Below are 24808 nucleotides of genomic sequence, written 5' to 3' on the forward strand. Positions count from 1 at the left end.
GTAAATCCCTACAGATAGGAGCGGCATCTGGAATGCTGGTAAAGTGAATCTTAACAGAAACTTGAATTCCCAATTTTAGATTGTCACCCGAACCTGGAAATCGATGACGTATCATACTAGACATGACAAACTCCCAGCCGCACGTTAAAGGGGGATCATATAACAGCTGGAAAAGGTATTATTCTTTTTTTTTCTTTTCATTTCGGCTCATTTATAGGTCCTGCAAATTGGCGACGCAGGAGGGACTGATCGTGAAACAGAAATAACAACCGGTTTTCCGAATTGACCGTAATCCTAATGAGCAAAGACGGAGCCCGACTCGAGTTACATATTTCATGAGCTGTTCCTCCTGCGCTGCAAGCGCTTCCCACATTGGGAATGCCAATCCGCATTCAAGCCGCCCCTCACATGAATTCCTCCACAATAACTACCGAACCCGCGGCCGCCGCGTCGCACGTTTACCACTTCATCTCGTGGGGCTTGTCACCGTTCCGGAGGCTGAAAGTGCTGGCGAGGTAGCTGCCAAGGAAGTTCTCCTTCTTGACGGAGGCCAGGATGGACTGGTCAATGGCCTTCTGGTCGCTGGCGCGGGCGCTGGCAACCTTCTTCTTCTGTTGTTGTTTCTCGAATTAGCAACCCACAAACCATCTTACCGAGCGGTCATCGGCCCAGATCTATCATATACATATATATCCAGGTCAAATGACACGGTACACGTACCTCGGGCTTCTCTCCCTGCTTGAAGAAAGCTTCCTCGGTCTTCTTCTCGGCCTTCTTCTCCTTGGTGAAGTAGTCGGGAGTGGAGACCTTCTCGACGGTCTGAGCGTCGACGCCGCTGATGTCGATGCGGGTGCTGGTGGCAATCACATAGCGGGCGTTGACACGGCGAAGGGGAACACCGTTGATCTTGAAGGGGCCGGTGACGAGGAGGACACCCTGCTCAAGGTGCTTGAGGAGAACAACACGCTTGCCACGGAAGCGACCGGCGAGGAGGATCAGGATAGTACCGGGCTGGAGGCTCTCCCGGAGCTTGGTGGGACGAACAGCCTTGCGGACCTGTTTAGATAGAAAAATAACCATGTCAGAACGCTTGTTCTTATATTTCCACAAACACGCAATTTCCGAGTTGTAGATAGTGCCAAAGATGCGATTTCCTTATCAACTAAAGTTCCGTATTCACTGGTCTTGTTCCAACCACGAAACGGCTCATTGACCGGCGCAATCGTCGTACTCGTTCATAAGAAACCGCATCTCCATCACCATTCACTTTTTGTATTTTTTTGCACAAGGGTGTACTGACTTTCTTGGGCTGCGACTCGTCATCAACGGGGTACCATTTCTGGGCCTTCTGAGCCGGCACGGTCCTCTGGCCCTTTCCAAACTGCTTCGTCTCCGACATATTGGCTGCTGGGACGAAGGAGACTGAAAAGAATGAAGGGAGGGGGTGGTGGTGGTTGTCGACGGCGGGTGGTTGTTGGAGTTGATGAGACTACTCGCGGCCTAGGCGGGAAAGTGCGAAGGGAGAGTGTGTGCGTTAGGGCTCGAGCCGAAAGCCACTAGTGCCGAATTGGGCCGAGTTTTTAAGATCTTCTCCGACTTGGCCACCGCCTTTCTGCCTGAGGTGTTTAGTGCCTTAGTAACCTGCGGCGTCGCAGAGAGACCCAAGGCGTAATGGAGCTAACCTAGAGGTTGTCTGGGGCACCTCAACCACCTCCAGTGGTAACTGACGTATCTTGCCTCGATCTGACTTCGTCCGCATTCCACGTTACCCCGTTGAGATTCTCATCTCACGACGAAAACCAACCCCATTTTTCTTCTCTAAACACGCCGCCTACTTATCTTGACCCGTTCTTTAATCATGTCTGTAACTCCGATCATCACGTTTAAAGCGGGTATCTGTGACTTGGATGTGAGTTTCCTCTAAGCTTCAACTTTTGGCATCACTCTCCAACACCTCCCCACTCATTCCCTTACTTTTTTCCTTTTACTTACTGAATGTGGCTTGGTAGACATCCGGTGATAGCTCTACAGTTAAGCCAAAGTCTACCCCCGGTTACATTTATCTCTATTCCGAAGATGAGCTAGTACACTTCTGTTGGCGCCCTCGGACTGCTCCCCACACAGAGCCCGAATTGGACCTGGTGATGGTTCCATCCGATGGAACCTTCACTCCCTATAAGCCAGCCGGAAATGCGAATCCTACGAACGGTCGGATCTACGTGTTGAAATTCTCATCCAGCTCTCAACGGTATCTCTTCTGGCTACAGTCCAAGTCTCAACACGAAGGCGAAGACCCTAGCTGGTTCAGCCCCAGGGATCTCAAGCTTGGAGACATTGTCAACACGCTACTTCAAGGCGAGGATGTAGATGTGGAACACGAAATTGCCAACCTCCCTAGAGGTCCGTCTGATGGTGATGATGAGACTATGGAGGATGTCGAGGGTGTGGACCATAACCCCAGCCATAACCATGGTGGCAACAGTGGAGGTGCCGGTCCGGATGCAACTGGGGGAGATATTAGAGAAGAAGGCGAGGAATCGCGGGAGGGTGGTGCTGACGGTGGAAGAGCGTAGGTACATATTTCTGCGTTTACATTTTCTGAGCATAATGCCCGTCGGTTTGATCTGTTCCCTGGGATATAATCTATCCACTTATAGAATGCGCGCGGTCTTCTCTATCTTTCTCTTTCTCTATACTAGCTTCCCCTTTAGACGTGTGGATCTTGACTGCCGGCTGACTCGCTGGTGATCTTACAGGGCGGCTGCTGATTCAGATCCCTCCTCTGTCGTGCAGAGCTTTTTGCAGTCTTTACAAAGAAATTCGACCCGGTCCCAGGACCCCGACAGACCGTTTACCACCCTGCAAGATCTTCTACCCCCTGCCGCTACACTTCCTTTCCTAGAGTCTGCAGATGATAAAACTGTTGATAATCTCTTGAGCTTCTTACCGCCTGCATTGCTCCTCTTGGCACAAGATGTAGAGGATGTGTCTTCTGTTGATGACCCTGAACTGCTCGAAGCCGTCATGGCATCTCTTGACCTCTCACAAAAGAAGAATATTCTGAGAAAAGTCCTGCATTCGCCCCAATTCACCCAAAGCCTTGCAAGTTTAACGGTGGCTATCAGAGATGGTGGATTGCCGAGCATTAGTGAAGCCCTCAAGATCCCAGTTGAAAATGGAGGATTTATGCGTAGAGGAGGAGTCCCATTAGGCGGTGGTGATGCTGTTGAGGCTTTTCTCCAAGGCGTTCGGAATCATGTTAAAGACTCGGATCAGGAAAACCAGATGGAAACCGATTGAATTGCATTGAATTGCATTGAATTGCATTGAATTAAATAGATGTTGAAGCATGTCAAGGGGAATTTCCCCCATGTTCTTTTTGTTTTCGAGAATTACGAAGTAGATATATACCAAGTATTTTTTGTAGAGTGAAGGAGAATGATGATCATCTCATAATACCGAAGATTAATAATAGCAGTTACATCTTGCATTGGAGTTATTTTTGGATATGGCGGGACCACTCACTCAGTGTGCTCACTTCAGCTAGGCAACGTAATTTTGTTCCCCTCCTCCAGGTCGGTATTTGTCCGGTACGGTATTTATGGCCCTGACGAGGAAAAAAAAAAAAAAAGTCTCAGAAGGCACTTGTAATCGAATGAGAGAAAATGGAACAATCATAAGAATAATACCTATGAATTGGATCACATAAATTAAGAAAACATAGAAGAACGACGTGTTACTATACAACCCCATATACCTAAATTTTGACTAAGTTCGGTTCTGCGAATAGAAAGTGTGGCTGGGGACCATATTCCGAGGGACTTTTTACACAGTACATCCTATAAGGCTCGGGACGTTTAATGCGCAGTTCGTGGTTCCAACCAATCACCACTGGGCGCCCACCCTGGCCCCAGTTTGACCGCTTGGGCACTTGAACGAGTCAAGCCGGAGCTCCGCCGCGCATGCTGTGCAATTGGAATCTGGAGTCGACCACTTGTCCAGTACCTTACTAGTCTTACTTCTTTGTTTCCGTTAGGTCCATTACACTGATGAGGACCTGTGATTGATTGGGCTTTATTATTGACGTTTCATCCGGGAGCCCCTGCAGCCCATACCTTCTTTCTCACAAAATAAATTAAAGAAAAAGTCCGTCGGCGCGCTTATAAACAGTCCCACCAGGTGTAAGTTTCCAGCGCGGTTTAACGCACTGGGACACACGACGTATCAGACACTTCTCACCACTTCTGTACTGGCGGTCTGCGATGTCTGCCTTCGGTTAGCGGACCGACCCTGCCTACGATGGCTTCGAATAGCCATGACCGCGGCACCAACGATGACAGTCATCCTACCGAACACTCAATACCCTTACAAGACCTCTCCGGATCGTTGTCGCATGGTGCAACAGCCACGGTTGGAAGCAGCTTCCGTCCGGGGCGGTCGCTGACCAGGCGCGGAAGCAATTATGAGAGGGTAGCCGTGGACTCCCCCGTTGAAGGCCCGACTGCGACACAAAATGCACGCCAGCGGCGAGGGTCCGATGCCGCGCCGGTGGACAACCCAGAGGCATTCGCCCAGGCAATGTCTTCAGTCGGACTCAGTTTCGATGGTCCAGCAAGCCCAAGGACTTCAGCAAGGTATAGCCGTGATGAGACCAGCTCCAACTTCGACATCGTACACTTGGATGGTTTTGGGCAGCAAGAGGCAGCGCATTACCTATCCCCGAACACATTCACCGATACCACGCCGTTAACAGACGCCCGAAACGTCCAGCCTATAAGCGGGGCGGCGTCCAGTTCTCTTAGCCTTCCGCTAGATGACCAAAGTAGCGCGCGAACCGTACACTTTCCTACGACCAACACGGGGTCACACCTGGGTGATGATTTGGAGGGCGGTTTCAGTGGGAGGCGTCGCGGCGGCAGCAGTGCCACCGACAGGGCTCGCTCGCTGTCCCCGTCAGCGTCGGGCTCTGCTTTGCAACGCGCTAGTTCAATGATGAAGTCCATGTCTCAGCGTGTCGTCAATCTGAGTAACGAACCCGAAGTTGTTGAGCAGTCGATCCTACGAGAAGAATCACACAGGAGTGCGCGACTAGATGCACCTCCGTCTCTCCCTTCGCTACCGGGATATGCACACGATGCGCCATCTACTTCGTCGCTGGATAGCCAAGCAAAATGGAGAGATCATAACAACCCGTTGAGGGGGAAGGCTCTCGGAATTCTGGGCCCTAGTAACGCTATTCGGGTGAGGTTGTGTGATCTGCTTGTCCATTCATTCACAGAACCATTCATCTTGATAGTAATTGTCATCCAAATGATCTTACTGACCATCGAGACGGCACGTCCCGAGTTTACAAGGTCAGAACGATGGGGGCGGAATCCGATGGACTATCCTTACTTTGTCATCTTCATAATTTACACCCTTGAACTTATCGCCAAAATCTTGGTATCCGGGCTTATCCTCAACCCGGCCGAATATAGTACCATAGACCGATCCCTGGGGTTCAGGAAAGCATTTTTGGAGAAAGGAAAGAACCTCATTACCCCGCAACGCCAGTTCTCTACGAGGAGACCGTCGGCTGTTCCGGAACAGCCGCAAGCATCAATTATACGAACCTTTACTGGCGGCTTAAACCAACTGGATCGGCAAATAGCCGATGATCCTGTCCAGAAACGTCGTGTGCGTCTCGCTCACCGAGCTTTTCTCCGACATTCTTTCAATCGGCTCGACTTTGTGGCCGTAGTCGCTTATTGGATAGCTTTCTTTCTTGCTATAGAAGGGGTTGAGAGTCGCCAGCAGCTCTATGTCTTTCGCATGCTAAGCTGTCTTCGGCTTTTGCGTCTTCTCGCACTGACCAATGGCACCTCTGTCAGTCGTAATCACCTCATTCCTTTCCAAACGTCTGCTGATAAGTTGATAGGTGATTCTTCGCAGTCTCAAGAAGGCAGCACCACTGTTGGCCCATGTCGCCTTTCTTATTGGATTTTTCTGGCTCCTTTTTGCCATCGTGGGTATCCAGAGCTTTAAGTCAAGCTTCCGAAGAACTTGTCAATGGATTGGTAAAGATGGCCAGGAGAATTTTACTTTAAATGATCCCGATGGGACCATTCAATTTTGCGGGGGTTATATCAATGCAACCACTGGCAAGGAACATCCTTGGATACCACAATCTGATAACCCACAATCCCCACCTTCAGCCAAAGGCTACCTCTGTCCTGCGGGGTCCATATGCATCGAAAATGATATGCCTTACAAAGGCACTATGAACTTCGATAACATTCTGAATTCGCTGGAGCTCGTATTCGTGATCATGAGCTCAAACACGTTCACGGACCTTCTTTACTATACCACTGACACTGATTATCTTGCGGCTGCTCTTTTCTTCGTATGTGGCTTCATCATCCTGAGTCTGTGGTTAGTGAACTTGTTGGTTGCTGTCATCACACATACTTTTCAAGTTATCAGAGAAGAGAGTAAACGGAGCGCTTTCGCTGTTCAGAAGCTGGAAAATGTCGAAAAAGAAAACCTTGACTCTCGAAAGAGAAGCACTCTCAAAGGTTTCTATGATAAGACTGAGTGGCTCTGGGTTTGCGTCATCATTTTCGATCTAGTTGTCCAAGCACTAAGGACTGCCACCATGTCCCCTAATCGAAGAAACTTTATCGACAATACGGAAACAATTGTGACGCTTATTCTTCTAGCCGAAATTATCTTGCGCTTCGCCTCTGATTGGCGCAGATTCCACAAGAAGCGCCGTAACTGGGTCGATCTGGGGCTCGTGATCATCACCTGTATCATCCAGCTTCCACCTATTAGGGACTCGGGACGAACATATACTGTTCTCACCATGTTTCAGATTCTTCGGGTGTATCGCGTGGTGCTGGCGATTCCTATCACCAGGGACCTCATTACAGTTGTCTTCCGGAACACTGTTGGTTTACTAAACCTGATCGCTTTCTTGTTCATGATCACATTTATTGCGTCTATTTTCGCAACCCAGCTTTTTCGAGGCTCAATTCCTGAAGATGAAGGCGTTGCTACCAATTTCAACAACATATATAATTCGTTTCTTGGGATGTATCAGATATTATCCAGCGAGAATTGGACGGAGATTTTATACAACCTAACTACATACACTTATCCCTACAGCACAGCCTGGATATCTGCGACCTTCGTGGTCTTGTGGTTTATTGTGGCAAACTTCATCGTTCTGAACATGTTCATTGCCGTTATCCAAGAGAGCTTTGATGTGTCAGAGGATGAGAAACGACTCCAGCAAGTACGGGCATTCTTGAAGCAAAAGCACCTCAATGGATCTTCACAAGGAAACCTATCGCTTTCAAAAATCCTTCGGTTGGGCCGGAATTCAGACCGTTACAAGGAGCCCCTAGACTATGGACCGGCGGCACTAGAAATGTTGCTAAAGGATGCTGTTGTGCAGGAGTTCCTCGACGAGCAGCAAGCGCCTGCCGAACATCAACGGAGAGAAAGTGGACCTGCGGAAACGACAGTGACAGAAGAGACGGATCAGCCTGGCAAATTCTCGCGCATGTGGACTGCCATCTCAACGTCAATCATGCGCAGAGAGCCGAATCCATTCTATACTAACTTAAACAAATTCTCTCGGGCAAATGAAGAGCTAGATCCGAGGGAAATGGCTAAGGAAGTCGTATCGGCCACTGAACAAAGGAAGCGAGCACAGAGGGAGTATCTCATGAGGCACCCGAACTATAACAAATCTCTATTCATCTTTGCGCCAGATAACCCTATCCGAAGGTTATGCCAACGCATTGTGGGTCCTGGGCGTGGCCACCAGCGCATCGAGGGTGTAGACCCTTATAAACCTGTCTGGTATGCATTCTCTGCGTTCATCTATGCAGCCATTATTGCTATGGTTCTTATTGCTTGCATCACCACACCGATTTATCAACGCGAGAACTATCCTACACGAAGACTGTGGTTCGTTTATACCGATATGGGCTTTGCGATTTTGTTTACACTTGAAGCCCTTATCAAGGTTATCGCGGATGGGTTTTTCTGGACACCAAATGCCTACTTCCGCAGTTCGTGGGGGTTTATTGATGGCATTGTACTTATCACCCTCTGGATCAACGTTGGGGGTGCAATGTTTGAAGATTGGGCTGTCTCGCGATCTGTCGGAGCTGTCAAAGCCCTTAGGGCGCTTAGACTGTTGAATGTCAGTGACAGTGCCAAAGATACATTCCATTCAGTTATCATAGTCGGTGGATGGAAGGTCATAGAGGCAGCTGCTGTTTCGATGAGCTTTTTGATACCATTTGCTATATACGGTGTCAATTTGTTTGCCGGTCAAATGGTTAAGTGCAATGATGGAGACATGACAGGCAGTTTGGACCAGTGTATCAATGAGTATTCTAGCTCTCCGTACAACTGGGACGTACTCGCACCTCGGGCCGCATCGAACCCATACTATGACTTTGACAATTTTCTTAACTCTCTCTTTATCCTCTTCCAGATTGTGTCTCAAGAAGGTTGGACGGATGTGCAGTCAAGCGCAATGAGTATCACTGGAATCGGCATGCAGCCGCAGGATTCGGTCGCTCCGGAGAACGGGCTTTTCTTCGTTGTATTCAACTTGCTTGGTGCAGTTTTCGTGCTGACGCTTTTCGTATCTGTCTTCATGCGGAACTACACAGAGCAGACTGGTGTTGCGTATCTTACTGCCGAGCAGCGATCTTGGCTGGAGTTGAGGAAACTTCTGAAACAAGTATCGCCTTCTAAGCGCTCGTTTGATAAACAAAGCCACAAGTGGAAGATGTGGTGTTATCGGATCGCCGTTAAGAAACATGGGCGATGGGCAAGATGTGTGTCCACGATACTAGTGCTTCATATTCTATTGCTGGTTTTGGAATACTACCCGGAGCCCTTTATCTTCGAGTTTTGCAGAGGTGAGTGGCTTGACGAGATGCCCGGGAAGACCCTTTACATTACTGACTTGAGGCCTGCCTCCCAGATGTATTGTTTCTCATATTCAACTTTTTCTACGCCGCGAATCTCATTATCCGGCTGTTAGGACTGGGCTGGCATCGATTTAGTAGAAGCTCCTGGGACCTTTATTCGTTGCTTGTAATCCCTGGTACTATTGTGATGACAATCCTGAACTTTTTGTCAGACCGGCAAGTCATCGTGGAGCTAAGCAAGCTCTTCCTTGTGGCTGTTACCCTCTTGATTATCCCAAGGAACAACCAACTTGATCAACTTTTCAAGACAGCCGCGGCTAGTTTGACGGCAATTGGTAACCTCCTTGCGACCTGGTTGGTACTTTTCCTTGTCTTCGCAATTGCAATGAACCAAACGTTTGGTCTTACCAAATTCGGGGGGGAGGGAAACAACAACGTCAATTTTCGAGATATTCCAAGGTCGCTCATCCTGCTCTTCCGCATGAGCTGCGGCGAAGGATGGAACCAAGTTATGGAAGATTTTGCCACAATGGTACCTCCGATCTGTACGTCTAACGACGACTTCTTAAACGACGACTGCGGCAGTGCGGCATGGGCTCGAACGCTTTTCATTGCGTGGAACATTATTAGCATGTATATCTTCGTCTCGTTGTTCGTGTCGCTGATCTTTGAGAGCTTCTCGTATGTGTATCAGAGAAGCAGCGGGCTCTATGCAATCAGTCGTGAGGAAATTCGCCGCTTCAAGCAAGCCTGGGCGACGTATGACCCTGACGGGACCGGATATATCTCTAAAGAGCAATTCCCACGACTACTGGGGGTGAGTTATATGTCCTTTGCCCCTTCATTCTATGATTCTTCTCCATGTCTCATATGCCTCGGCCAACTCACTAAATGGTTTGCAGGAGCTCTCAGGTGTTTTTTCGATGCGCATATATGACGATGAATTCACGATCGGACGCATCTTGGAGGAATGTAGAGTTGATAGAAGAGACTCACTGATCGGGCACCGAAGGGTGGTCGACGGGGTAGACCTTGAGAAGATGGCTAAGATTCTGCGACGTATCCCAGTTGACGATGTCCGTGGGCGCCGGCAACGACTCAACACTTTCTATGAGGAAGTCAAGGTTTCCGCGGACCCAGTGCGCGGCATCTCATTCCACTCATGCCTCATGATTCTCGCACATTACAACGTGATCAATGACAGCAAGAGCTTGAAGCTTGAAGAGTTCTTGCGCCGACGAGCGAGACTCCAACGCGTCGAGGAAGCCGTTCGTCGACAGACGGTCATTGGGTTCTTCGACACCCTCTACTGGTCTCGGGAATTCCGCCGACAAGTCGAGCGTAGTCGATCTGCTCGGATGACCGCGGTGCCGAACTTCACGGTGCCGGAAATTTTTGTGGACGATGGATCCCAGGACGACCATCCTGAAGAAGAAATGAGGGCGACGGTGCCAGAAACCGGTGATGATCATGAGGAATCGTCGTCCCAGCCCATGCTGTCACCCCTCTCACCCACACGAGGGGAAGGTGGCCCGTCATCGCAGCCCGGTCACCTACCACGGATTGACACTGCTCTAGCTGGGCGCATGTCGGCGACGCATTCCCCTACCGAATGGTCCAGCATCAGCCCGTCTCTCTCGCCGAACCGTGCTCGAGCAAATACGACTTCATCATATGGAGATGGGCCGGATCTGCATGACGAGTCGTCTCTGGCTCCCGGGCGATCCCGGCAGAACAGTGTTATGAGTGCGCAAGACGTGATGCAATCGCTGGATGACTCTGTCTGGGGTGAAAGTATCCGTCGGAGCTTCACCCAGCGTCGACGACGGGATAGCTGAAAGATGGAGTTTTGGGTGATGGGGGTATGAGTCATGTTATGATGAAGTTTTTGAGACTAACGTTGACTATGTATGTGTATAACGAATTCTTTGTTAATTTTCCATTTTTCTTTCTTTTGTTTATTCTTTTTTTTTTTTTTTTTAAGATTTTTGACGTTGGTTATGTAAGATTTGTACAGATATCATTGTTTGAATCCGCTAGACTTGGATACCTGCATAGCGGTGGCGCGAGGGAGAATTGAGTGATTATGATCTATTTCATGGTTGTGGATAGATTTCAGTAATAGAGATGTGTTTTTATTCAAAAGAGAAAAGAAGAAGAAAAGGAAGAAGAAGAAGAAGCAGCCCTGATTACCGGATTGGGACTAAGAAGCAATAGTGTGCCCTTCAAAACGCCCCTTTGGTCACGGTAAGGATGAGACTATTGGGGAAAGAAAAAGCCAAATCTCTCCTTCTCTCTCTCTCTCTCTCTCTCTCTCTCTCTCTCTCTCTCTCTCTCTCTCTCTCTCTCTCTCTGGTTAATTTTGATTTTTTATTTAATTAGTCGTCGTCGTCGTCGTCGTCGTAGTAGTAGTAGTAGTAGTAGTAAGTAGGATGGAAATCTGATGTACCTGGAAATGACGGAAAGGGCAGTTCCAACGACGTTTGCAGCGAAACTTTGGCTTTTGCTTTCCCCGGAAGCTGCAATTCAATCCAACCATGGAAATGATCAATCAACAATCCCATTTTCGCTGCGTTCGTCAGAGCACGAATGAACTATTGACGACCTGAGCGCAGGAGTCGAATGGATTCCTCACTCACGAGTTCATCCTTGCAGAGCATTTCCGATCGATGAATAAATATCCTGGAGATTGATGGAAATCCTCCGATCCTTATAAAGGATCCTGTTATTTATTCCTTGTCTGTCTTTTTTGACTATCCCTATCTCTCTGTCTCTCTCTCTCTCTCTCTCTCTCCCTCTCCCTCTCCCTCCTTCCCACTCACTCTCTTTTTTTTTTCTCTTTCTCTCTTCTCCGTCTTGTCGGTCGGTCCTTCTCTCCCTCTTGGCCGATTGATGATATATCTATCTTATTTGATTTCTTATTATTATCCACCGAACTCTCTCCCGTCGGGGGATTTTGTATTTGTTTCATCCATCCATTAATCTCTCACGGTGCTTTGTCTCGTCCCTAATCATTTGCTACCGTCCCGTGTGGGTGAGCTGTCGATCGTATTATTATTATTACTACTACTACTACTACTACTACTACTATTACTATTATCGTTATCTCACTGTACATCTCGACCATCCTTCATTTTTCTCACCTGCCTGAGATGACCTGCTGGTGATCCATAATCCATTCGTTTGGCCATTACTTTGCGATCTATACCATTTTTCCTCCCCCTCCCCCATCCATCCATTCATCCCGTCAACTGCTCGCATTCCATCGCCCATTCATTCTTCCAGGCGATCCGGTCATCTATTCATTCTACGTGTCACAACACAGTCCAAGGCCAGCTCCAAACCACCAACAACTGGTTAGGACCAATTCTCTCTTCATTTGAAACCTCATCGAAAACCTAAATTTAATATCGCCTCCCCCGCTCAAGACGAGGCCAAAAGACCCCCGGGGTTCGTCAACCTTAAAAAGAGTCGCACGGCAACCCTCGATTTTCAACAGATCACATTTGACCGTACCCATTCATCCCAAAAAAAAAAAACAAACTTAAATCACCCTCCCACCAAAAAAATGCATCCCAACCTCACTTCGACTCCCGGCCTCTCCCTGCACACATCGTTCCAACCTCCTCAAGACCGCGTGTGCAGCGATGGCTATTCCACGGCCAGCCCTCTCAGCTCCACTACCAACAGTCCCACTTCGTCGCCCACCTCCCCATTCCGCCGCTTCAACCGTGGTTACCACCCGACCTCCGGCTCCCGTTCCGACGCCAGCGACGCCGGCAGTCGTAGCCAGAGCCCCTTCCGTCTGTCATCCGTTTTCCGTCGGCCCTCGCTCGTCTTCCTCCGCCATCGCCCGTCCAAGGTCGATTTAGCCCTCAGCGAGGAACGTACCCGATGTGATGAAGACGCCATCGAGCGACAAGGTCTCGACCTCATGGAGCCCCGCCCTGTTGACCCGGTCGGGATCCCGATGGATCTGAATGCCAATATTTTCTCTTCTGTCGCGGGTGATCGCTCATCTGGCCAGAGTCAGGCTTCGCAAGTGTCCCAGCCGCGCTTCGTCATGGGCGGTATATTCGAGGTCATGGAGGGGCGTGCTTGACCTTATTCGCTCCCTTCTACTCTCTTTCTCCCTCTTCCTTTCTCACTTTCCTTCGGTCTTTTCTTTCTTAACCTTGCTTCTTCTTTTACTCTCTTTCTTGACTCTACGTTTGCTATTATCGCTACCCCTGAAGCGACTTGGTATATTAATTAGCGATTAAGGGTGGCTGGCTATCTGCTGCATATACGGACAAGGTGTTATCAACTGGGTTGATTGGTTGATTTGGAGTTTTGGGTCAACGGTCAACGGCGTCTACCGATTCGATATAGAAAGGATGGATGTGATATGGTAGTCTTTATTAGATGAGTGCCCATGATGGAATATACTACGTATCTTTCATTTCACATCACTGGGAGTCGATCTTGAATTATCGTAGTCTATTTCAGTAAAGGAGCAGCAATTGTGATGATCATGATTAATTTCAGGTGTCTAGCTCATGTTCTACTGGAGGACGTTGTGCTGCGCCAGTACCGGGGTATCCTTCAATCAGGCTCTCAACAAAAGAAGAAAAGCATCGCCCAACTCCAATGATAGAAACAGAATACAGGACGATCAAGACGCAGGTCAAATTGCATGGGGGAAGTCCCAAGTATGTGCCAAGAAAAACAAAGACGTAAGGACAAGAGAACATGGATAGAAAAATTGACGATCGAAAAGAAAGGTGCCCTCTAACAACGTAGGTGAACTGAAGGCAGTTTAACAGCTCGGCTATTTCAAAAAGAGAATAGGACAAAAGGAACGCATCTAGTCCCTCGGCGAGTACATATCAGTAAAACAACATGTATCGTGATAGTCCCAGCTGGACAATGGACAGTTGTTCATGTTGAAATCGAGAGTATGTCATGAGAATAGTCGATTATGTCGGGGAGAAGGCCAGCCTCATCCTGTAGAATATGCACTTTTGAGCAAGAAAAAAAGGAGGTAAGATCGCTCATCAACGATAGAAACGCCGGGTATGGTTGTGCAAACGCTCCCAATGCAACGCAGACGCTGAATGCAATGCGTATGGTACATACAAAAGAAGTCTGAGATGGTAGTGGAAAGGGGTGTCGGAAATGAATATGTGAGGTGAGGGGACAGATGAATGGATAGGGTGTGAGGCGAAAGGATCATAGAGTTTATTTGGTGCCCTTGCGTTTGCTCGGCCAGAGTTGACCTCGACAGTTATCCTCTCCACACAGGCAAGCGACGACACTAGAGTCCACATGTTTGCTTCTCTCGGTGCCAGGGTTGTAATCAAAGGTTAATTCGGTCATCGGTGGGATGTCTCTCAAGGCGAAGAAAGCCAGATTATAGAGACGCTCGTCCCCGATTGTGTTTGTGACGGTAAACATCCTGCAGTTTGGTCTGCAGGAGTGGTTCATGAAACGAGTTGCACAGCCGAACCTCTGTCCATCCACGACATATATGTCTTCTTCATCAACTTCGGGAGAGAAGTCGAGTCCAAAGAGATAGGAATGGCCATTTTTCACGGCAATCTCTTCGCGAATATCTGCGTGTTGTTTGGTAATAACTTCTCCTAGATAGCAGTCAATAAACTGGCCCGCTCTGATATAACTGGGAGACCGCAGTCCTATTTAGTGAATGTTAGCAGAATTTCTTTGCTGGTTACTGCAATAAAGAGAGGAGGTGGGCCTACCAAAGCCGCGATTTCCAGTGTGGAAGATTTCGAGTTCCACAGTCCTGCCACGCTGAACAACCCGATTCCAGCAGTTCTTATCGCAGGCACACTGCGCACCACATTCAAAGATCATTGCGGTGCGCTCCAGGAATTCTGGAGTCAGGACTAGAAGGTCTGGGCGGTCCCTGGCTCTTTGGTACGGAATGATGTTGTCAGTCGAATCGTCCTCCTTTTCAGAGCACGGGCACCTCTTAGGATCACAGTATTTACCACAGCTGCAGCCCCCAATGAATTCAGCTGGAGCGGGAGAAACCCCCTTGTGAAGTTTGTAGCTATTAATGAACTCAAAATTTGCGGTAACTTTTGCGAGCTTTGGTCCATCAGCTGGCGCAACGGTGATCTTAGGCCCCTTGATCGTAGAAAGCTTGCGTTCTAGAGTGCGGTACTGCTGATCAAGGGCCTCTGGTCTCTTCTGTAAGATGGGCCCGGGTGTGCCAATAGGCAGAGGGATCGCAGCACGGTTGACTATCCTCGCTGCTGGGTAAGCACCCTTACGGCCGCGCTCTACATGTGCGTTAGTTGGGTAGAATTTCTCCAAGACTCCCTTCAGCTTAGGGGTACAACTTCGAGAGCTTGATGCCCACTTGGCAGACTCAATTTCCTTCTTCAGCTCTCGGGATGGAGAAGGGACTACAACACTGACGGCACGTGCCGGCAGACTCTGCTCCTTGATGAACGGACCTGGGCTCGGAGTGCTAGGCTGGAGCTTTGTAGCTGTGGAAGAGCCATTCGGCTTGTTGTCCTGATAGTAGCCAGAACTTGAAACCGCAGAGGATTCAACTGAGGGCGCTGAAGGTCTTTTCTTGAAGTTGAAAAAGGCTTCGTACAGCTCTGACTCTGGACTTTTCTCCGACTTTCTCTTCGAAGGGACCGACGATGACGGTGTCCGATGTGCTAAGTGGGTGAGAAAGGTGGGTGTGGCCGATTGAATGTTTGAGTGCAGCTAAATTTGACATTAGTTGAAAGACATCAAATAGGACGTGTGGTGAAGGTCCAAAAAGAGTGAATGAAAATGGAGAAGATTCGGACAGTTAAATAACACAGAAATTTGTAGTTATCGTACGGTAAGACATGAAGATTCTAAGCACAAATGAAAGCGGGGGGTTAAATAGAATAACGACTACTCAGAATGATCCAAAGTAAGGGGATACCATAATTGACGATTCATGATGGCAGTGTAGTATATAGCAGTGGCCATACTAGCTGGGTGTTGTGGCTATAAAATACTAGGTTTGTTGACAATAACACGTCCGGGTCTAAATCCGCGGTCTCTGAAATCACCAGAAATAAAACACTGACCTGCGAGCGGATCTGGTCTTCAGAATCAGAATCTCCAGTTAAATCGATGACCATCTTGACCGGCAGAGCGAGATAGAGCTGGAAATAGAGAAATTAGGAATAAATAGGCCGAGAAAAAGGCCGGTTGGAGGCTTGAAGAGGCCAGAGAGAATGTCAAAAGGAACTTCAGGAAGGCATGTTCTGCATGGAGTCATGGACATAGGGATGAAGATCAGGAGAGTTGGATTTGGATCCCACAACGCTAAGACTGGCGCTAGTTGATGGGGCTAAGCCTATTGTGGCGTTCTTGTTGCTTAGTCATGATCTTTGATATCAAAAATGGATTGTTGACAATGAAAAGGCATCAGAATGACAGAATCTAACTAGTTCTTTCAAGTTCAAATAATGAAATGTGAAAAGAGAAACGATGCTTAAGGGATTTAGCGATTTTCCTATATTATAATTTATCATCTACTCGTTGTACCTCTATCTCCTAGTCAGAAGGTAGGTCATAGCTTGCAGGGGGTTAGGAACCATTCTAATATTGTATAAAGAACCTAAAACCAGACGGTTTTAGGCCGTTTGGTTTCGCCCGTTCGCACTGTCTTGGGCGCTGCCAGTCGAAATGACCAAAATTGACCAATCAACACGGGCTTCTACCAAGCTCGATAAATATATAATCCAAACTATTTAAACATACAAAGTAGATTTCCCTAAACATGATTCTACTTTTAAAATTAAAATAGAGGCATTGGTGGAGCCTGTAGAGCTGCTGAAAGATGTCTATATATTATTTCTGTGCTTGTTTGGCATTGATAATGGATGACTAATCAGGACCCACCCAACTTTGATGTCGAAATAAACCTCGAAAATCCGGCACGGATTTGTTTTTCTAGAATAGACTTATACTGCGTGGTTATACTTATGGGCCATGGCCCATGAATTTTTCTATATATGGAATAATGGAACTTTCAACTTACTACTATATAGGGACAGTACAGCCATATAATATATACCCCAATGGTATACCGCATACAAGTATCGCTTACATCGCAGGACTCGTAAGTTGTAAGTTGTTGCTTGTGAACAGTGAGATGCGATCGAGAGTCCGGGACATCAAAAGTTCTCTGAATCTCTGGCACTGGGCCATGGCCGGCCACGGGCCCACCCGACCATTCCGGCACAGTATCTATTTACCAAAAGAATCAAATAAAGAGCCAACAAAATACTGAACAGTAAAATGTACTAGGTGACTAGGTGACTACTAATTAAAAATTATCTATTGACTAGTTATGTCTTTGTTCTCAAGAATACCTAAATGATTACACCAGATTAGTACAACTGGGCAGTGGGCACTTGATCTGCCAACTGGTTTTGCATCAGCATGAGGCATGTCACATGTGTTACAGACCCTTGTCTAGCGCACGTTTATCGGAAGCGGACACACAAGGCAGAAAACCATAGGACGATAAGAGCTGAAAGCAGCCGCAGGATCCTGGATCACCAAGGAACGGTTATAGAGCTAAGAGAGTATCCGACGACACGGCTAACAAATAGCTGATACCAGTCCCATCACGTGACACCTACTCCAGAACCTACCCCAGAGGGAGTCACGATGGGAGTAGATAGCTAGGGATATATATAAGGACACTTATTTATATACTTAGTTTAGTTCTTCGTAATCAATCTACTCGGTTACTTGATAGCCACATTCTATATTGTTACCAGCTCAACTCGTTCGCACTATCTAACAATTGAGTTACGAGTATACTGTACACGTACTCAATTGGCAGACTAACCTTGGACTATTGATCTGTACTAAGTACCGTATTGTGATTGCGTTTCACAGATCCTTCTCGGTCACTCATCGTCATTGGTTACTAGTGGATTCTAGTCATCAAGGTAAGTCGTCTCTAACCAAGATAGCTAACTGGTTGCAGAGTTCTTGGACGGATACCCGGGCGAGCCTGAAGAACCGCCAACTGGTCAGAATCCGGTATACTTTTGAAGTTTTTATCACCCACGGGGCCACCATTCTCTCAGCTGTAAGTCACAGCTCAATAGTCTATAGTCTATTCTGTCTACTATTTTCAATAGAAATATGAAACGTAGCTTTAATAAACCAGAGAAGCCAATAATACCTTTTTTCTAAATTCTTTTACTTGTGCAGGCAGCAGGCTTCAGCTGCTCAGCATGCTTCTGATATAGCTGCTTAGTTGTAACAGCGGAAAGCTATATAGGTGCGACCGTGCGACCCAGGGGCCAGGGCATTAATTTGTAGATTCAGAATTATATGACTTTTAGTCTTGCCCCTTGTGGATAATAGGGCTATGGCTATATCTCTTACATTATTACTGACCGTATTGAGAATTCAAAATCAGAAACTAGGCTTTCAAAAATAGCCCCTTGGGGTGTCACAGATCCGATGATGACTCTGCATGATGACTGTATCGTATACCCTGCCCGCTGTGCATAGACAACTCGGTGGCCGAACAGCGACGTCGGAGTCTATATCCGTTGCCTTTTCAATAGTGTACAATAGTCCCCTGTCAGTCTTATTTTGTTAGGGAAAGAAGGGGGGGGTCCTTCTGGCTATAAAGTTAGCCTGATGTTGATAATGGAGAAAGGCAAGAATCAGTCTGCTTTCTGCATAGTATCTACTGCCTAGCTTTCTGCCTACGTACCCTTACCTAGTTGACAGGTCTTCTACCCTGAATAGTACATATCTCTTTGGCATGGGGTCTCGGGAGCCCGAGGGCCGAGGCCAGGGGTCCCATTCCCCTTGAAGGGCTGGGCAGCCGCTAAGTCCAGGGCACCGTGACCGTGGCACCCGGCGGCCTACGGGTACGACAAAGCCCGGGCTGCGCCGTTGTGGGCCCTGAACTTTAGGGGTGGCAACCCTAATTCCTAGGCCTGAGGTAGGCTTAATGAGCCGTTAACGGCCGTGGTTTCGCACCCAGGCGTGTCCTGGCAGCCAGCGATACCGGCGAACTAGCAGTAACTAGGTTCGCCGTTGGAAAGGGTAATTTCTATGGAATGAATGGCCCATGGGGAGCGGGAAAAGTTTACATGCACAAGCTAAACTATTAGACTCTCATCTCTACTTGGCTACCAAAACTTGATGTGAACGGAGAGTGAATGAGTCAAAGCCCAACGAAGACTGAATTCTGGATGTCTCATGTATATTTTACGGGCAGCTATCCAGGCCTCGGCCATCTTAAGGCCTGGACAGGTTGGTGCGTGCCAGGCCATGAACAGGTATATCAGAAGCCCTGGGAGTATGTGTTAGAGCCATGCTCTAGAGTACTGTCTCTATCGGAAGCTCTAGAATCTACATGGTATCAATGTGTCTCGACTCTCGAGTCTCTACCTTCAATTGGGAACTCTGGAGGGAATAATGTCTATACTCTATAGTCTATAGTCTACCTAGCTGTAGGATAATTGGTATGCATTCCTCAGATAATAAGCTAGTATATCCACATATTGATTTTCTACTAACTTCGCTGAAATATATCTTACCAACCAATTCCTATAAGCTGTATTCAAAACGGTATGAAAAGACGCAAGGCAGGTATCGTAACCCCAAAGCCAAATGTTATATGAAGATGATACGAGTCAGGACTACTCAAGCCAAGGCCCAATCCCGAGCATATTGTAGCTGCGGTGCTACCGTGAAATGATGGTCGAACTCCCCACTCTTATCTGGTCGATCAATCAGCCATCGCCTGAAACATGATACCGTGGAATAGCTTATTATATACTACTACCCAATCAGAGAGCAAGAGGCCTGGTCTCTGTAAGTGAGACCCAACTAGGGAGAAGCTAGCCACTTAGAATTATAAATAACCTTAAGGCAACAGTATCCCTCACGAGTCACTGAAGTCTGAATTTGAATCACAGTATACATTACTCAATATATACCTACTTACCAGTTCTGCTATCTTATAGGAGCTTTTGGTCTTTTAGGCTTCGTAGCCGATTGGTATACAGCATATTCTTAAAAGACCATCGTAATGGTCAGGTAACAGGTCCATCATCCATGTATTGCTTGAGAGAAAATGTTAATCTGTCAGAAGGTGATCTTAACTTATAAAGCGCAGGTTGACTCATAAAGCCACGCTCTAGGATATACTATTCCACTGGGTAGAAAGACCACTATAAATGATCGCAATCGGAATCAATGATCCCTGTATCTATATATATATATATAGAGTACTCCCTAACATTGGCCTGCTACTTTGGTGGCCCTGGCTACTAATAATAATCTATAACGCTTCACCTTTTTCGGCCATATCCACGAATCATTATCCAAGTATCTTCTATAGAAAGGCTATATCTGATAGTAAAGCTCTATACCGTATCGGCTGATACTTCCCATCTCGTCCCGTTCACGAGATGTAATTAAGATTCCGTAGAACCACTCAATTCGCAACTAGTAGTAGCGTACGAGATATCAAGAAAACCTGATTCTTATTCGAAGACTGATGTGGCGGCTAAATGAAACATACGCATTCCAAGCCCTTCCTACGGCCAGCGCAGTTCTTTGACTTCTTTGATCGCAGATATATATCTTTGAACTCTTAGAGCAAGCAATACTTCTGTATACACAACAACGGCATCCCAACCACAGCCCTTCGATGTAACATGCCTATCAATGGTTCAATGGCTGACACCAGCCTTTGGGCATTATTGTGAAGGCAATTCGGTCAGCACGCCCGTGATTATTTCGTTGCGAAAGTCGCGTTGGTCATGAAAGGTTCGATACTTGGTAGATTAGATGCTACGTGCATGAGATCTAGCTCTCTAGACCTACATGACATGCAGAATTACATTATAGGTTGCCATGCGACAACTTCGGGACAAATATACAAAACAACGCCAATAGCCGCATCGAACAAAGGGCAAATCGACTGTAATCCATGATGCATCATCCTTGCTCGGTTCTAATATACACCAAGACAAACCAGTAACAGCGGCTTGTGAAATGAGCCAGCTCAATATAATGCAAACCAGAAGCTGACGGTAATTCATGTAGAGGCAAGATGGGACGAAAAGAAAAGCACATAGGAAAGATACAACAAAAAACATGACGCTCATGCAAATGCTTCTTGATACCGACCATCGCATCAACCATAATTCTTATGACTGACAATAGTGTCTCATGCTATCGTATGAAGATTAAAGATGCATTTTAAAGTTTCAGGGCGTCCAGAATTTTCTTGGCCATCTCTCGGTATTGCCACATGCCGCCGGACACCTTCTTAAATTGGATACCGTGCAAAGAGAACAGCGGCACTTTGACAATAAGGATTTCAAACCGGAGTACCAAGTTCTCTCCGGTGTCGCTTTGAACACGCGTAGTAGTCTCACCCATGACGCGTTCCCCGACTACCACATTGTTGTCACGTGCAGCAAGATATTCTTCGGACGCCTCTGAATTGGTGACGAAACTATGGTCCGGAGCACGGGTTCGACGTTGGGACCTGGGGGTGTGTCGGATCTCCTCCTTGCCATCATCATGGCCCAGGAACCCTCCGAAACTGATACGTCGACGATGATTAGACGCGTGGCCCTGCCGATCCGGGCTTGGAGGCCCGACATCAACAACTTTATCTATCTCAATGCTCGGTGTGTGGCAGCAGCTAAAGCCTCCTTTGATTTCAACGTAGTCCACGGAGAGCTGCCTAAGGACGCGAATAATATCAGCTCGAATAACGGAGAGTGGCTTGCTACTAGTGGTGGAGACACTGAAAAGACCCTTGAGGTATACTGGCTTCGATAAATCTTCCCCTTCATTTGCACTTTCCAGCGCAGTTCCTGCGCCAGAGATATCTGCATCAGTCTCCTCAGGAACATTTGCTTCTCTAGCAGCGTCCCGTCTGGCCCTCCGAGCCTGTATACTTTCACGGCGAGCATGGCCGAGCGACATCGTTCTTGATGCATGCGTGCGACCCGTCCTGGTTTCCTTCTGAGGTGTCTGGTCTTTATGTGCACTCGCGCCAGAATAATCAGACCCACTGGTTTGGGGTGGCTGGCCTGCTCCGTCGTGATCGTGTCTGCGTGCTGCCCGCCGAGCTCGGTAATCAGCCGAGTTGACACTGGTCGATCTTCCCAGAGATTTGTTGGATCGTGAGGCCGGCTCTTCGGATCCTGGGGCTTTGAGAAGGTCTTGGTGCTGCGGCTGGCTTCCCACAGAAGGAATATTTGCAGGAGTTGGCTCGGGACGCCTGGCCCTTCTCATACTGAATCCTCTAGACAATGGAGAGGCCGAGTCGGCAGGTGGCTGAACGTTTAATGATGGAGCATGGGGACTGGAGACCCTGCCACGGTCTGGGTCGCGGCCGCGATCCTTTGTTCTGCGGGTGCTGAATCGCCTCAGGATACCCGCTGCAGTGCTTTCTTTCTTTACAGGGGTTTCTGGTTGTGACGCTGTGGGAGCAGGAGATCCCTGCCCAGGAGCCAGATTGAGATTTTTAACCCCCTCGGCGAGGTCATCGTCGCCGTGGGTCCTGGCTCGAGGACGAGCCCGCCTGCTATTGTCCTTCTCCCCTGGCACTTGATACTGATTGGTGTGTGCTGCTTCTGGAGCTGGGAGGTCGGGCATCTGGAGCATAGCGTCTCCGGCTGAGTGTGGAACACCAAGAGCGCCAGGGTTTTTCTCGGCCCGTTCTTTCTCAAGCTTCTCCTTAACAAGGTAATAAACAGACAACAGGGGACTGTATGCATTCAAAGGATCATTTCCCAGTTGAACGGCCTCTGCAGAAGGGGCAGAGAGGGTGTCTCGGCTCGTCGAGTTTCGTCGCTTGTAGAAATCGAACATGCCACGCTTCTTTTCGCCGTGATTCGGCGCCGGGTGCTCACGTATACTTGTTCTTACGGCATGCTGATAATCTTCGGATTCTAAGATCTTGGTGAGCTGCGTGGTGATGTATTCTGGTGAGCCAAAATCGAAGCCCGTCATCTTATCGATGACTTCTGGGTCCAATGGAAGCTGCAATGGTTCACGGTGCGGAAGATAGTTTTCAGGAGGACCACCATATCCTTTGTTCATCCACGGATGGTTCATGATTTCCGTTAAACTTGCGCGCTGTTTGGGATCAGTAACCAGCATGCGCGAAATGATGCTGCGACATTCTGCCATTATGAACAATTCAGTGACTATTCTCGAGCATTAAGAGTTGCTGTGAGCATATAATATTACTAACCTGCGGACAGCCCCTGCGGAAACTCGAACACGCCCTGCTTGATTTTCGCATGCAACTTTGGCATGCTTTGATCATCGAACGGTACCTTCCCGCAGACCAAGACGTAGAGAACGATCCCAAAGCTCCAGACATCCACCTCTGGCCCCGTGTATTGTCTCGCTTGCAATAGTTCCGGAGCGGCGAAGTAAAGACTACCACAGAATGTTTTCAGAAGGCTCCTGGGAGAAAAAAGGTTACTCAAACCGAAATCGATGATTTTGATGTCACCGGTTTTGCTGATCAAGATGTTTTCGATCTTCAAGTCCCGATGCACAATGCTGTTGCGGTGACAGTAATCCAACGCACCGGCAATTTGCCGTGCGAATTTCCGCGCTTGCTTCTCCTTTAGTTTCCCATGGGATATAATATAATCCAGCATCTGACCACCATTGACCAGCTCGAAGAGCATGTACCAGTGGTAATTGGTTCGCACCACGTCTCTCATACCACAAATATATGGGTGGTTCACAAGGCTAACAATAGCGGCCTCTCGAGCCGTCCGAATTTCCTTCGAGCGATCTGCGCGTTCAGCATCGCGTGAACTCCGATGTTCCTCCGTCGACTGCCTGGGTACGATCTTAACGGCCACCTGAGATGAACAAGGTTAATTGAACGAGTTCACCGACTCTAGATAAGAAGGGCTCACCTGTTCTCCGGTCTCAATGTTTTTCCCAACCTTGACCTTGCCCATACTCCCTGCTCCTAGGGTTTTCCCTAAAGCCCACTGCCCTGATGGGGTTGTGATTGTCGTGCGACGCTTCGACGGCAGGGTACCCGGGTGCAGGCGCGAACCCGAAGCAACCTGTTGCGGACCAGTGACGCCCTCGGCCATAACAGGCCCTGCGGCAGCCATGTCGATGCTATCCCGCTGGTGACCCTGGACGGACAAGTTCCGGTGATGTTTATTCGAAGGAGGCTCGGCACGGTAAGCAGTAGACGGACGCTCCTGAGACCGCTCTCTTGAGTTGCTCCGGCGGGTGGATACCGGTTGCTCAAAATCTCGACGAGCTATGTTATCAAATACCGCTTGGTTCGAAGGGGGCCGGCGATCATAAGATTGGGATTTGGAATGGGAATGCGAATGGTAATGTTGCGAGTGATGATAGTGGTGTTGTGGAGAGGATTGATGAGCTGTCGCGGGCCTAACTGCAACACTTCGGGTTCGGTGAGGATTATCGGACGAGACAACAGGGCGATAGGAAGGAGGTCGGGAGGTTGTGGAATGGCTGCGGACGACCGATGGCGACGCTGACGATGGGGCAGTTGTGGACATCACGATGCGAAATTAGAATAGCCCCAGTCAATGATGGCCCAAGCTTTTCTTCACTCAACCCGAAAAATTTGGGTGATGGAGGAGGGGGTGAGTTTGAAAGCGGATCGGTTTTGGGGCAAATAACGTCCAAGGGGAGACCCAATACTAAGTACTACTATTGGTATGTCAAGGACCGGTCGGGGGAGCGGGGGGGGGTAAAGAATGGCGTTTGCTGACAAGCGCTCAAGCCAGGCGTCGAAACGTCCAGCAGACGGTTCGACACGCCCCCATATACAAGTAGAGTCAAATTAAAAA

General features: G+C 48.2%; 6 protein-coding genes across 6 annotated transcripts; 3 read left to right on the plus strand and 3 right to left on the minus strand.

Annotated features, from left to right (window-relative positions):
* BDV27DRAFT_122618 (60S ribosomal protein eL6) lies at positions 1-1728 on the minus strand. Its single transcript, XM_032065668.1, has 3 exons — positions 1301-1728; positions 721-1056; positions 1-611 (listed from the first exon to the last, which is right to left on the minus strand). Exons 1-3 carry the CDS (start codon positions 1397-1399, stop codon positions 459-461), a joined length of 588 nt encoding a protein of 195 aa, XP_031931413.1. The 5' UTR covers positions 1400-1728; the 3' UTR covers positions 1-458.
* BDV27DRAFT_48695 (uncharacterized protein) lies at positions 1470-3326 on the plus strand. The gene is made up of 3 exons (XM_032076745.1): positions 1470-1909; positions 2010-2569; positions 2757-3326. Exons 1-3 carry the CDS (start codon positions 1859-1861, stop codon positions 3298-3300), a joined length of 1155 nt encoding a protein of 384 aa, XP_031931414.1. The 5' UTR covers positions 1470-1858; the 3' UTR covers positions 3301-3326.
* Positions 3327-4094: 768 nt separating this feature from the next.
* On the plus strand, positions 4095-10892 carry cch1 (calcium channel protein CCH1). Its single transcript, XM_032065669.1, has 4 exons — positions 4095-5865; positions 5918-8924; positions 8990-9753; positions 9839-10892. The coding sequence occupies exons 1-4, from the start codon at positions 4300-4302 to the stop codon at positions 10772-10774; spliced, it is 6273 nt and encodes a 2090-aa protein (XP_031931415.1). The 5' UTR covers positions 4095-4299; the 3' UTR covers positions 10775-10892.
* Positions 10893-12357: 1465 nt separating this feature from the next.
* Positions 12358-13159, plus strand: BDV27DRAFT_48748 (uncharacterized protein). Its single transcript, XM_032076746.1, has one exon. The coding sequence runs from the start codon at positions 12505-12507 to the stop codon at positions 13036-13038; it is 534 nt and encodes a 177-aa protein (XP_031931416.1). The 5' UTR covers positions 12358-12504; the 3' UTR covers positions 13039-13159.
* A 952-nt stretch (positions 13160-14111) lies between these two features.
* Positions 14112-16219, minus strand: clrD (histone-lysine N-methyltransferase Clr4). Its single transcript, XM_032076748.1, has 3 exons — positions 16019-16219; positions 14678-15662; positions 14112-14611 (listed from the first exon to the last, which is right to left on the minus strand). Exons 1-3 carry the CDS (start codon positions 16070-16072, stop codon positions 14157-14159), a joined length of 1494 nt encoding a protein of 497 aa, XP_031931417.1. The 5' UTR covers positions 16073-16219; the 3' UTR covers positions 14112-14156.
* A 4443-nt stretch (positions 16220-20662) lies between these two features.
* Positions 20663-24807, minus strand: kin1 (putative serine/threonine protein kinase Kin1). The gene is made up of 3 exons (XM_032065670.1): positions 23888-24807; positions 23203-23830; positions 20663-23131 (listed from the first exon to the last, which is right to left on the minus strand). Exons 1-3 carry the CDS (start codon positions 24512-24514, stop codon positions 21189-21191), a joined length of 3198 nt encoding a protein of 1065 aa, XP_031931418.1. The 5' UTR covers positions 24515-24807; the 3' UTR covers positions 20663-21188.
* Between the last annotated feature and the right edge of the window lies 1 nt (position 24808).

Source organism: Aspergillus caelatus (genome assembly GCF_009193585.1).
Source record: "Aspergillus caelatus strain CBS 763.97 unplaced genomic scaffold BDV27scaffold_24, whole genome shotgun sequence".
Taxonomy (NCBI): Eukaryota; Fungi; Ascomycota; class Eurotiomycetes; order Eurotiales; family Aspergillaceae; genus Aspergillus; species Aspergillus caelatus.